This window comes from Aspergillus terreus, genomic scaffold (genome assembly GCF_000149615.1).
Source record: "Aspergillus terreus NIH2624 scaffold_12 genomic scaffold, whole genome shotgun sequence".
In the NCBI taxonomy this organism is placed as follows: Eukaryota; Fungi; Ascomycota; class Eurotiomycetes; order Eurotiales; family Aspergillaceae; genus Aspergillus; species Aspergillus terreus.
The window spans coordinates 301,344-314,019 of NT_165935.1; the positions used below are offsets into that span (position 1 = coordinate 301,344).

At 51.6% G+C, this 12,676-nt stretch overlaps 5 protein-coding genes across 5 annotated transcripts; 2 read left to right on the top strand and 3 right to left on the bottom strand.

The window, feature by feature from the left end:
* Window positions 1-398: 398 nt before the first annotated feature.
* On the top strand, window positions 399-4,424 carry ATEG_08078 (uncharacterized protein; the record flags this gene model as incomplete). Its single annotated transcript, XM_001216699.1, has 3 exons — window positions 399-779; window positions 832-4,367; window positions 4,409-4,424. 3 exons carry the CDS (start codon window positions 399-401, stop codon window positions 4,422-4,424), a joined length of 3,933 nt encoding a protein of 1,310 aa, XP_001216699.1.
* Window positions 4,425-4,644: 220 nt separating this feature from the next.
* On the bottom strand, window positions 4,645-6,001 carry ATEG_08079 (NAD(+) diphosphatase; the record flags this gene model as incomplete). Its single annotated transcript, XM_001216700.1, has 3 exons — window positions 4,645-5,339; window positions 5,404-5,850; window positions 5,905-6,001. The coding sequence occupies 3 exons, from the start codon at window positions 5,999-6,001 to the stop codon at window positions 4,645-4,647; spliced, it is 1,239 nt and encodes a 412-aa protein (XP_001216700.1).
* Window positions 6,002-6,428: 427 nt separating this feature from the next.
* On the top strand, window positions 6,429-9,451 carry ATEG_08080 (glutamine-dependent NAD(+) synthetase; the record flags this gene model as incomplete). Its single annotated transcript, XM_001216701.1, has 16 exons — window positions 6,429-6,457; window positions 6,516-6,634; window positions 6,689-6,795; window positions 6,827-6,852; window positions 6,947-7,005; window positions 7,080-7,269; window positions 7,316-7,433; window positions 7,483-7,647; window positions 7,693-8,105; window positions 8,156-8,490; window positions 8,538-8,541; window positions 8,573-8,645; window positions 8,702-8,897; window positions 8,982-9,146; window positions 9,234-9,290; window positions 9,342-9,451. 16 exons carry the CDS (start codon window positions 6,429-6,431, stop codon window positions 9,449-9,451), a joined length of 2,166 nt encoding a protein of 721 aa, XP_001216701.1.
* Window positions 9,452-10,261: 810 nt separating this feature from the next.
* On the bottom strand, window positions 10,262-10,835 carry ATEG_08081 (uncharacterized protein; the record flags this gene model as incomplete). Its single annotated transcript, XM_001216702.1, has 2 exons — window positions 10,262-10,710; window positions 10,778-10,835. The coding sequence occupies 2 exons, from the start codon at window positions 10,833-10,835 to the stop codon at window positions 10,262-10,264; spliced, it is 507 nt and encodes a 168-aa protein (XP_001216702.1).
* Window positions 10,836-11,599: 764 nt separating this feature from the next.
* ATEG_08082 (uncharacterized protein) lies at window positions 11,600-12,418 on the bottom strand (the record flags this gene model as incomplete). The annotated part of the gene is made up of 1 exon (XM_001216703.1): window positions 11,600-12,418. The coding sequence occupies one exon, from the start codon at window positions 12,416-12,418 to the stop codon at window positions 11,600-11,602; it is 819 nt and encodes a 272-aa protein (XP_001216703.1).
* Between the last annotated feature and the right edge of the window lie 258 nt (window positions 12,419-12,676).

Below are 12,676 nucleotides of genomic sequence, written 5' to 3' on the forward strand. Positions count from 1 at the left end.
ATAATATCGTGGCCAAAAGCCACCAATGCATTTTACACCGCGTGGTCTGCGCAATGCAGAGAATGACGTCGATGTCACGGTTTTCGGCATTGTTACATAGAAAAACCAGCTTCACAAGTACATTCCCACATATACTTGTGTAATATTACACTTCCGGTACGCTACCACGTTCCATCCAGCCGGCCTTTCCTATCTAGGTAGGTATGCCTACCTAAGCTTCTGCTGTCACCCGTTCGGTCTCCAATTCTTCAACACAAGTCGACCCAAGCGAGCCACGCTAGGGTGTTCAACGGGGAAATTTCGTCAGAATTTATCCTAAACTCTCCGGCTCTTTTCGAAAATGCGGTACTTATGAGCCGAACTATGTTGATGTTACGTCTTGATCACCGGCCGCAGTGATGGATGCCAACCAGTCGCAACCCCCTGGACAGCGACCAGATCAAATACCCATTGCGCAGCTCTCTCCGGCAGTCGAAAATTTGTCCCGGTGCTCTATACACGCTACCGTCTCGTTGCTTTGGCCCTACTCGTCTTCAACACAGTCTCTCGGTCTATTGCTGGCGGAGCCCGATTTCCGTCTGCGTCGCTCAAATGGGCAAGTCAAAGTACTATTTCATGGCCACATCGCCGAGAGTGTTGCGGCTTCAAAGCTCGGGATCGGAGACTATGTGTTTCTCAGTCTCGATGGGGCTAGGTTTGTGGACAACCAAGCGACGACGCAGACGCCTGGTAAATGTGTGACATGGGATCTTCATTTTGATGATCGCGTGCTCCTCGAGGTACGTTCCAAGGAATCCAAGGGAACCAGAAAACGTAGTAACGAACCCCCAGGTCTTTCGAGCCTCCGAACGCCTCTCGACCGTCAAAGTCGATCGTCCCTCATCTCCGGTACCGAACATCCGCGTCACAAGTCCAACACCCGTCACTCCTGCGCCTAGAAATACCTCCTTCCAGGGCGGAATCCCGTCGGTTACACATGCGGAATCATGGCAATCTCCGGCTTTCGTGGGACGTTCTCGCACCTCTTTTGGCGCCCTCGTCGATTCGGCCTTCGATCCATTCGCAGAGGAAGACGGATATGTCCCTGGGAAGGGAAGGAAACGCACGAGGTTCAGCATGAGAAACAACGATTGGCGCATTATTGATGAGCCAGAGGTTCCGGGGAAGGATGACATGCCACTTGATTGGGCGCATATATTTGACGAAGCGGAAATATCGTCGGACGGAGACAAGGACGAATCGACCGATGCCGCTCTTCCAGCTCCTACAGACACCATGGAAGTCGTACCTACGGACATCGACGTCCCAATAACTCAGTCCTCTCCAGGTCTGAGCCAAGGTGTCGCACATACGAACCAAGAGGAGACGTCTCGTCAACCTGAAAAACAACCCTTTCCCGACCTGTCTGCTCATCTCCCTATCGACACGCCGCGCTTAAATCCCATCCCATCTCCTGGGCTTCCTATTCCATCACCGCTTCTCACCGCACCCAGTAGTCAAGGCTACTTTGGATCGGTCGAAGTCACGAGCCATACCCATTTCGAACCTGTCGCCTCAAAATTATCCCAAGAACTGCCAAAGACGACTAATGAGACTTCTCAATCTCTTGGAGAGAGTGAAAAACATTCGGGGGAAAATGAAGCTGCTGCGTTTACAGAGGAATCTCTGAAGATCAGCACGGCGTCCCAGGCTCTTGAAATCAGTGGACCTGTAGGAGTCACTGAACGAATCGTGGAAAATAATGCGAACACTGGAACGACAAATCCAAGTGAAGGGAATACCGAAAGTGGGGTCATTGAAGTGGTCAATGTAGAGCCACGTGAAGAAAGCGATGTTCAGGAGTTACATGATAATGTCCATGGAGAAGACGCCTCTGAAGAATCTGGAAAGGGTGAAGAGGAGGAAGCTGAGTCACCAGACTCCGAATTCAACGAAGTGCAAAGCGAAGATGAATCGCAGGATCGAAGGAACATTGGGTCAGGGTTCGCTGCTCGAGACCACGGCTCGGCAAACATGCCTGAGGTGATCGAGTCTGACTCAGACGAAGGTTCCGAGGTAGCTGAATCATTGAAAGACTTTGAGACTACAGGGCACCGAAATATTAGACTTGGAGAACGCATTGTCTCGGATGAAGGGGATGAGTTTTCCAGCCGGAACGAGGCTGATGAAGAAAAGAACGAGTATCTGGACGAGGACGAGGACGGGTACGAGAACTACGGAGATGAAGACGAGGATGAAGACAATATAGGGGAGGAAGAATTTTATCGCGTTGGGTCCGGAGACGAGGAGGTGCAAAGCATTGACGAAAACGAATACGATGAGCGTGTCGAGTCCGAAGTCGAATCCGACCAAATGAGTGTCGAAGATAGCATCCAGCCATCCCAGTCACCCAAAACCGGGCCCCCTGAAGTCATTGTGCTCGACAGTGATAGCGAGGATGAAGCACCCCCATATTATCAAATATCTCATTCTGAACAAAGACACATCCCCACCCTTACGCAAAGACGTCAGTCACCCGCAGCATCCGAAGAAGGGTCAGTTTTTGATGAAAGCGAGTCCGCCTCGGGCATGGATGACTGGTCTGAGGAGGATGAGTCCCAAGCAAATGACGAGATAGGACCTGAGCGAGAAGAGCGACGGCCTGACACTGAATCGATAGAAGGCGAAGAAATAGAGCATCAAGCCTCAGAATCTGTGTCTGTCGGAGATCAATGGCCAGAGGACGAGAATATGGAGGGCCAAACCGTTGGGGATGAACAGGAAGATGAGCAGATGGGCTATTCATTTGCTGAGCAGCAGCCCAGAAACGGAGCCAAAGAACCCTCCATTACCTTGGTTGAACATGATGGAGAGGGCTCTGCTGTACAAGAGTCGCAGCATCTTGAGGATGATTCTGCCGGTGTCAGTGCCACCGGGTCAGCTTTATTACCTCTCCAGCATAGTGAGCTCGACTATGCTTCTCCTGCCCACCCTAGCAACCATACCACTCCGCCTGTGACATCTGATCACGCCTTGGCAGTCGATCCAAAACTATACAGTTCAACTCCCGTCCAAGAAGAAGTCGGTGGAGAGACCGACCAGGTGTATCCAGAGCACGAGAGCCAAGGACTTCTGGATGAGGGGACATCACTGAACGACACAGAGCAAGCGAAAGAAGATAAGGCGAGTAAGATGGCGTTTTCTCTGGATGGGGCGGTCCCTTCTCAATTGTCGCACGAGCCACACAATGCAATCAGTGGCGTACCGTTTAATCTGCCACATGGACCTCGGATCATGACACCGAATCTCTCGCAACCAAGTGGCGGACCTGCTCATGTGGATATTATAACGGACGAACCGCTTCCTACCCCGGTCCACACGCAGGAAACATTGTCAAGGGCCCACGACATCTCCGAACCAGCGCGGACGGCGGACTCAGCCCCTGCACTATCTGCAAAGGAGAGTAGTCCGGTTCTTGAGGAGACTGGTGAGAGGACCGTCTTTGTTGAGATTCCTCAAAAGGAACAACAGCAGGCAATCGAAGAGACAAGTGTGCACGAGAGAACGGAAGGTCTGGTGGCTCAAGATGAGGCTTCGCAACCTCAGCGTCATGAGGATAACGACTCCGTCGGAACAATGGACAGCGTCCATCTTCTTAGTGTCGACCGTCACTACCCCGGCCTGCGCAGCAAGCTCTCTTATTTCGCTCCGCTTGCTACACTTATTGACCATTTCGGCGCTTTGACGGACACCCTTTCAGTTGTCTCTGAAGTTCGACCTGTCATACGCGCTACATCAGGGAAGAAGGACTACCTCCTGACTCTCCAACTGACCGATCCGTCTATGGCTGGTACAGCCTTAAATGCCGAAATTTTTCGTCCTTACAAGGGGGCGTTGCCCTCTCCTGAAGAAGGCGACGCCATCCTCTTGCGGAATTTTATGGTCAGAAGCTTCAACCATTCGATGGTGCTTGTCAGTGTTGAAACCAGCTCATGGGCCGTGTTTAACAGCTCCAGAATTGATGCACAAGTCGATGGCCCACCAGTTGAATATGGCGCGGAAGAACAAACCCATGCAACTGATTTACGTCAGTGGTACCAAGAAACGGGCATGGCCATGGTAGCAGACAATCAGTTGCAAGCATCTATCGAAAGGGCTAGTCGAGAGCAGACGCCTGCGAGCAGTGCTGTCTTCAGCGATAGCGGTAGTCCCGATTCTCTCCTACGAGACAATCGTGCTGGGTCGTCCGTGTCGGCGAGGGGCTCGCGACGAGGCCGAAAGTCTCGCCGGAGGATAACAATTCATGAGCTTAGAGACGGAACAAGATACACTGAGGTTGGCTCGCCATCTGGCAGAGATAGTATCCATGAACTTCGCGATGGGACAGTGTACGCGAATCTTTGACGTTTCATGTACTCCTTTTACATAGACCTGACAAGTTTTGATATGCATGGTGGTCCTATAGCTACAACTGCATCTACAAAAACGCTTTTGGAATGATCAATTTTCACGTTTCAGCGCATAGAATAGTTGTGTTCAGTATATTCATAATCTATATATCATTGATCATGTAGGCATGCGTTGTATATACAGGGCAGACCAACCAAGTACATAGGGGCCGAACGGCCAAGTAGGCCGCTGGACAACTGAGATCTAGTCTATCCTCTACATTTTTGAATTCGTGGGCCAAAAGTCGACCGCCGCGCGAATGAGCTGGTTCGCAATGGCCGTGGGAGGAGGCAGCCTCAGTCCACCCTCCTTGTACTCCGGACCGGCCTTGTCACCCAACGCGCTGGTTCCGACCCTCAACGCCTCCTCGACTTCCTGCAAATCGAACCATTTGGCATCTTCCAGTTCGGGGTCATGTTCGAGGTTGATCTTCTCGTGCTCGGGGTCGCTGACCTGCGCAATAGCACCAATCATCAAATTAGCTGGATAAGGCCAGGGCTGCGAAGAGTGGATGACAACGCGGGAGAGTGTCACGCCAGCCTCTTCCCACACTTCTCGCCGAACAGCATCTTCAATGGACTCTGCCGGTTCGATAAAGCCGGCCAGCGTCGAGTACCAGTTGGGAGGAAAGCGCTTCGAACGGCCGAGCAGGATCCGCTTGGCGTCTGCGGAGAGGACGGCGACAATGATGGTGGGGTCCGTGCGGGGGAACGACAGGTTCGAGATGGTGGTACGGGTGTTGCAGCTGGGGCGATCGCCGGACTTGCCCTCTGCTACAAGGGCGGCGTCTGTTGGTGGGCAGGCACGCTTCGTGCCCGAGTTTACGGACACGGTGGGCGAACCGCATGTGCCACAGAAAGTGTTCCGGGTGTTCCAATCGACTAGAGCGCGAGCTTGGGCGTAGATTGCAGCTAAGATTCAATGAGACAAGGTCTTGTTTTCTGGATGATAATGTTCATCCGGAATGGTGCATACCTTCATCAGCCGACAGACTCATAACCACTCTCGCCTGCAAGAAGCTTAAACCCTTCGCCTCCATTGCGCTGATCAAGTCTTTCGTGTTGGTCTGCTGCTCCTCTGAGCCCTTGGGTGTCACATCCAGAGCGAAAAACGGAGCACCCTTGTAGATATTCCAGGTCAGGCCATCCTGTTTACGGCTCTCGTCCATCCCGAGGAAGATCAGCGTTGGGGATGTCTTGTGCGAGTCGAATTCCTTGATCGTATCCTCCTCCGACTTGTCATAGATAGTGTCAGGCACAAGCTTCTTGACTTCATCATGCTGAGCATAGTACAGCTCCGAAGGCGATTTGGTAAGCGGCGCAAGATCCTTCAGGAGAACGAAACGAGTAGCCGGGTGCCTGATTGCCGCCGACAGGAAAGGATGTTCCGTGCGAAGGAACGAAAGCCGGTTCAGTGGTGAGCCTAGGCACCTGAGTAAGTACAAGGTGACATTGAATTGCACGGCATCTGACTTACTCGAGAAGTAGTTGACTGTTTCTCTGCCAAACCGTCGAGACATCATTGTTTCGGCCAGCGTATGCGCGGGGGCGGGGATCTGAGGGTAGTCGCTCATAATGGAGTAGGATCTATGCTTAACCGACAGAATGAATCTATACAATGTTCAAAGAAGTGCAGATATGCCAGAAACAATCTCAACGATTACAGCAAACGAACAGATGATCAAAGGAATGGGAGTTGTCCGCGCCATCCTTTTCCTCCTCGCAGGACCTCCGATTTCCCCTCCGATTAGTCAGCAGCGCGGATGGCCGAGGATCAATGCGGTGGGGGCTGTCGTCACCCCAATACATTTCTTTCACAATTGTACCCGCATATATCCGGTATTGTAAGTAATACGGTGACCGGAGGGGAAGGAGGGGAGCTCCCCACACACGTGATGTGCGTCATGCTGAGCTCTCCCCAATTTTGATCTCCAATTTCCATCTCTCTCTATCGCAACATCGCTTGGAGATCTGAGGCTTTAATCCGGTGCTGCTTCCATCATGGGTCACCTTGTTACTCTGGCGACATGGTTCGTCGTTTCCCCACAACTTCTATCCGCCTGACCGCTAACAATGCATCTGTTCAAGTTCGCTCAACCAGTGGGCCCTGGACTTCGAGGGAAATGCTGAGCGTATCATTGAGAGCATTCGTCAAGCAAAAGCTGCCGGGGCCACTCTACGTGTCGGGCCTGAGCTCGAAATAACTGGTACTTCTACATGATCATAATCCAGCCCCGCCGGAGGTACTGACCGTTTCCCAGGATATGGAGTTCTGGATGGATTCCATGAGGGAGATACCTTCCTGCACTCGTGGGAAATGCTTGCCCGTATTATCGACCACCCTGATTGCCAGGATATTGTGGTTGATGTTAGTTGACCCAAGACCTGCAACTGTCGAGACAGGTGTTAACCTCATGTCAGGTGGGTATGCCCATTCGGCACAGAAACTGCAGATACAATTGCCGGTGAGCCTTAAACCTAACCGCCAGGTGCAGAGAGGAAACTAAATACTTGTAAAGCGTCATCTTTTACAACCGCAAGATTATCCTGATCCGCCCTAAGATGTGGCTTGCCAATGGTGCGGTCTTTTATCCATGTTACGCTAGAGCGATAGGGCAGTGAGATATACTAACGAGCTTGAACACTATACAGATGGAAACTACAGAGAAATGCGCTACTTCACTCCTTGGCAGCGTCCTCAGGAGATTGAGGATTACTATTTGGAGCAGATAGTGGGCAAAATCACCGGCCAGTACAAGGTTCCTTTTGGTGATGCAGTGATAAGCACAAGAGACACCTGTCTGGGCTTGGAGACATGCGAAGAACTGTTCACTCCTGATGGGTAGGTTTTCTCCATGCATCATAACGTCCTGATCCTCACAAAATAGGCCGCACATTCCCTATGGCCTTGCAGGTGTGGAAATCTTTTCAAACTCCTCCGGAAGCCACCACGAACTGAGGAAACTCGATACGAGAATCAACTTGATCACGCAGGCGACCAAATTGGTAACTTTCACAGTCTACTCTCTATATCGCAATACTAACCCCTACCCAGAGCGGAGGAATCTACCTATACGCTAACCAACAGGGATGCGATGGTGATAGACTGTACTACGATGGCTGCGCGATGATTGTGGTCAACGGCAATATTGTGGCCCAGGGCTCGCAGTTTTCCCTCAATGACGTAGAAGTCGTCACTGCCACTGTTGATATCGAAGAGGTAAGGGTCTTGGTCCTCTTCCGAAAGCATGCTTAACCTAGCCAGGTCCGGACGCATCGCTCTAGCTCTAGCCGGAATATGCAGGCTGCTAAACAGTCTCCATTTGTTCGTCTGGACTTAGACGTGAGACTGTCGAGACAAGATAGAGAGGCGGATCCAGGCCTTGCTCCATCTGACACTATCTCGCCGCGCTATCATGCACCAGAGGAGGAGATTGCTCTTGGACCCGCCTGTTGGCTCTGGGACTACCTCCGGAGAAGCGGTGCTGCCGGATACTTCGTCCCGCTAAGTGGCGGTATCGATAGCTGTGCTACAGCAGTTATCGTTCACTCAATGTGCAGGGAAGTTATCAAAGCCGTCTCTCAAGGGAATGAGCAGGTTATCAAGGATGTCCGAAGGCTTTGCGCTGAGCCACCAGATTCGAAGTGGCTGCCTTCTACTAGTCAAGAAGTTTGCAAGTAAGTTGATATCTTTTACGCCAGCGGTACACTAGCTCATTCTCTCTTAGCCGCATCTTTCACACTAGCTTCATGGGCACGCAGAACTCTAGTAAGGAGACGCGGCAGCGGGCTAAAGCACTGTCCACCGATATTGGGTCCTACCACATTGACTTCAATTTCGACACGGTCGTGACCGCTATCACGAATCTATTCACTGTGGTCACCAACTTCCAGCCCAAGTTCAAGGTTCACGGCGGCAGCCGAGCTGAGAACCAAGCACTGCAGAACATTCAGGCGCGACTGCGAATGGTTCTTGCGTACTTGTTTGCATCTTTGTTGCCAACAGTTCGCCAGCGGCCAGGAGGTGGCGGACTGCTGGTCTTAGGCTCTTCAAATGTGGATGGTACGTCTTCTTTTCGATACTGTGGGAAGGTTACTAACTTGTTCTAGAATGGTGTGTAATTTCTTTAAACTGTGTCCCGCAGTGTCAAGCATTCCACTGACATTCATGACAGCTTGCGTGGCTACTTGACCAAATATGATGCCAGCAGTGCAGATGTGCGTCGAAGCCTGCCCCTCTACATATAAAGACTATCTGACATCGCGCTGTATAGCTGAACCCCATCGGGTCGATCAGTAAGGTCGATTTGAAGAAATTCATCGCATGGGCCGAGGTCAATTTCGATCTTCCCGTGCTGCACGAGTTCTTAGACGCCACTCCGACGGCCGAGCTGGAGCCCATCACGGCCACGTACGTCCAGTCGGATGAAGCTGATATGGGAGTGACTTATAAGGAACTCGGCACATTCGGTAAGCCTCTCTCCCTCATACCACAGCAAAGCTTTCTCCCACACATGCACAACATCGAACGGCTCAATACTGATTTATTCCCAGGTTACTTGAGAAAGGTGGCGCGCCTTGGCCCTTGGTCTATGTACGAACGTCTCCTCCATCTCTGGGGTAATGAGTATAGTCCGAGAGAGATCTACGAAAAGACTAGACATTTCTTCTACAATTACAGCATCAACAGACACAAGATGACTGTTCTCACTCCGTCTTGTAAGTGCCGGCCTCAATATCTGGCGGATGCCATTGGCTAGATATCTCTCTCCATATGAATTTCTTGTCATGTCTAATGCCTCGAAGACCACGCAGAACAGTACAGTCCCGAAGACAACAGACACGATCTTCGGCAGTTCTTGTGTAAGTACCAGTTTGTTGGACGAGAATAGTGCATGCTGATACGTTATCTAGATCCCCCTTTTACTTGGGCTTATAGCAAGATGGAGGAAAGTGTGAAGTATTGGGAGTCAAAGGGATGGACTGCGGGAAAGGCGCAGAAGAAGAACGTCAAGGCTGATTAGAGATAGATGGACTGTTCAGAGAATACTGGATATGGGCGGTATTTTGCTTGTTAGATCAATGGCTTGGTGCTTTCAAGTGTCTCCTCTCATTTCTAATAGTATGAGCGGCCGCCGCTGACCGCCAGGACTAGATTCATTGCCTCCAGAACCTATGGCCAATGTATGTAGCAAGAGCTTCATTTTCATTTGGTTACAGTGACATATTTAGGTTGGAGTAAAATTGAAAACTTGACAATCTTCATCAAAGACAGTGCAGATCAAGCGCTTGGGTTTGTCCATTGCAAACTATAACTTCTGTGAACCAGCCGTAGGGACTCTCCAGACTGATTGATTGATGAAATTAGAGCTGTAGATAGTACGCGGTCAGCCTGGTTTGGAAGGGATTCACGCCGCAATCCACTCGGCCCCGCTTCCTGTCGTGGAACCAGAGGGATTGGTTCAAAGTATAACTCTCGGGAGCCTATCCAAACCTCTAGTTAAACTTATCTATAAGGCGGCTAAATAGCTCTATATAGATTTCCTTATGATCCAATAACCATGGCATTTATTAAGTAGACGAAGCGTATGACTAAATATGATAAGCAACTGCCTGGACTACCTTGATGGTAGACGAACCACAAGATTAGGACTGTAAGAGCCTCTAGCTTCTCTGTGACACCACCAGGTGACATAGCCAAGGCTCAGGCTCAGCTCTTGACATCCGAATCAAAAGAATCAGACAAGGTACTCGCCATTGCCATGTTCTTCCTTCAAAGACACTGATTCTCATACCAGGTACTACACCCAGCATGACACTGCGCAGCCCGCCTCTCATTTCGGCGCCTCCCTCGAATACGGCGGCGGCGGTGCCTCATCAATCTCACTCAACTCCAGATCCTGTTGTTGCTGCCGTGCTGGCGGTTGTAGCGGCGGTGGTTGGCCTTCTCCTTCCTGCCTTGTTTGATTATCGACCGCCGAATCACCCCAGACCTGGCCCCGCGTCTCACCTTTGCGGGACCCAATTCGAGCACACAGGAGAATCGAGGTCATACTCAGGAATAAAATGATGATGGGGAGCAAGATCGCAGCCGCGGGCGGTATGCCGCCGCGACCTTTGCGTCTTGGACGTGATCGTTTGAAGGCTGGCCGTTCGCGGGCGAGAAGGGTTAGTGTGGAGGCCGTTGGGGTTGTGTCTATTGCGGAGGGTAGACTAGGGTCGGCTGTGGTGCAGAGGAGGGATGGAGAGGTGGTGCTTGTCGGGTATGGCCGGGCGAGGGTAGCTGCAGAGGGTTAGTACTCTCTGTTGGATTGGATGTACTATGAGATATACGGAGTAGGTATACGAACTGGCTGGTAGGGTCCAGACCCACAGATATAGAACGAATAGAGTCTGGAAGATGCTCATTGTGAAGTTATACTGATCATGGAGAGCACTGCATTCTTGTCAGGTACATTGGAGAACTATGTAGGCTAGGTATTGACGGATGTAGAAATAATCCGCGGTTTATATAAAGCGAGTATGATTCTTTCTGGATGAATTAATCCAGCTCAATCCTTGACAGGTATAATCACGCGGGCAGTATACAGAACAGGGCGTCGCTTGGCAGGTGTGCCCGGTCAGCCCGGTGTGGCGGAGGTCCCTGTAGCCAGACGGGGCGTAGGGCACTAGTACAAGCCTTGTTTGGCTGTTTATAACCTATCCTCTCTCAATATCTAAACACCAGACAAATATAGCAATCCACTGGCAGATTGCTGCAGGTAGCGTCAATTGCGTGTTCCGCGTCTGGAGCTGGCTCCCATCGTGGTGTTGACCATGTAGCAGTTACCTCCCTACTTCACTTGTAGAACAGTTGCTCGCAATTTCGGACATCTGCGGCTGCAGCCCTGTGGTAGGGGTCAAGGCAGAGATTGGGGCCTGCTATCATGGCTGATTGGTTAGAGAGATTGGAGACATGAATTGTAGGATTTCCGCAACGTCTCGCCGGAGGTAAAACGCTTTCTATCGTAGTGAAATCGGCTCCGTGGTAGCTTGAGACTAGAGCGCCGAATCTTGAGCCTTACAGGGCACCCACATCACATGCCAGTGGATCGTTGGAACCGCAGCGGCACTATTGAGAGACTTCTGAACAACTAGCGTACAAACTAAACTAGCCCTGCAGGAGGAATCGACTACGCGATGTTGTAAGCGAGCCAGGTACCGACTGCCAAGATCCACGCCCTGGTGACCGGAAATCGCGGCATCGAGGCAGCATTCTCAGAGGACGGGGTTGGGCAGCTCACTCCCGTGCGAAACCAATTGTTACAAGCAGCAACCGTCAAGGACGCGGAGATGCTAGCTGCCGCGGCAGAGTCTATCTTGATGTTGCAAGGACTAGGCGTCGGCGAGAGATCCGGGTTGACTGCACAGGACGGACCGCCCCATCCTGCTGTTCGTGTCGGCGGGAGCTCCAGAGCACTCGGAACATGTACTGCCTGTGCGAGGGTCCGATTACAGGTCTCCTCCTCGGCGAAGGCAACCAGGTCTGGTGGCGCGGCGCCCTGCTTTGTAGAGAAGGAGAACTGCATGAGTTGTCCTCCAAACACATGCCCGTCGATTTTGTCGATATCCGCGTTATACGAGCAGTTATCCAGGGTGAGCTGCCAGGTGAATTTGAAGGTCCCCTCAACCGCCAGATCGATGCTCCAGTAGAGCAAGTATGGATCGGCAACATCGGTGAGATTGTGCTCAAACAACCGGATCAAATCTCCCTTCCTGATGCGATCAAGGGGACTGACGTTTAGCTGAGAAACTCTATAGCTAAGGATCGGTCTCAGGCTAGACAGGAGGTTCGGATTCTGGACGGCGAAGACGATAGGCATCAGGTGCGAAGGCGAAAAACTCTCATTGCGAGGGAAAATCAGGTCGACTTCGGCCCCTCTGTTGGAGGTAGTGCTCCATGCGGGGCCGGACGTGATGGCGAGAAGGAGCCAACTCCGGAGGAGACCCATGCTGGTAGTGTCTCAGGCGTGGTAGTATGGAGGGGAGATTGCCAGAAGGACGAGTGGATGAGAGGGCCCAAGATGGTTCTTATTCTGTTCATTCTTGCCCCTAAAGAGTGGAATGGGGATGCTTGTCTAGCGTTTTTCGGGGCTTGTTTAGCGTCGACTACCTCAGGAACTGTTACATCCTCGCCGCAGCCAAGCCCTTAAGCTGAAGCCCAGCCCTAATCTAGAGGCCTTGTGGTCTGGGCATGGACGTCGCATCAT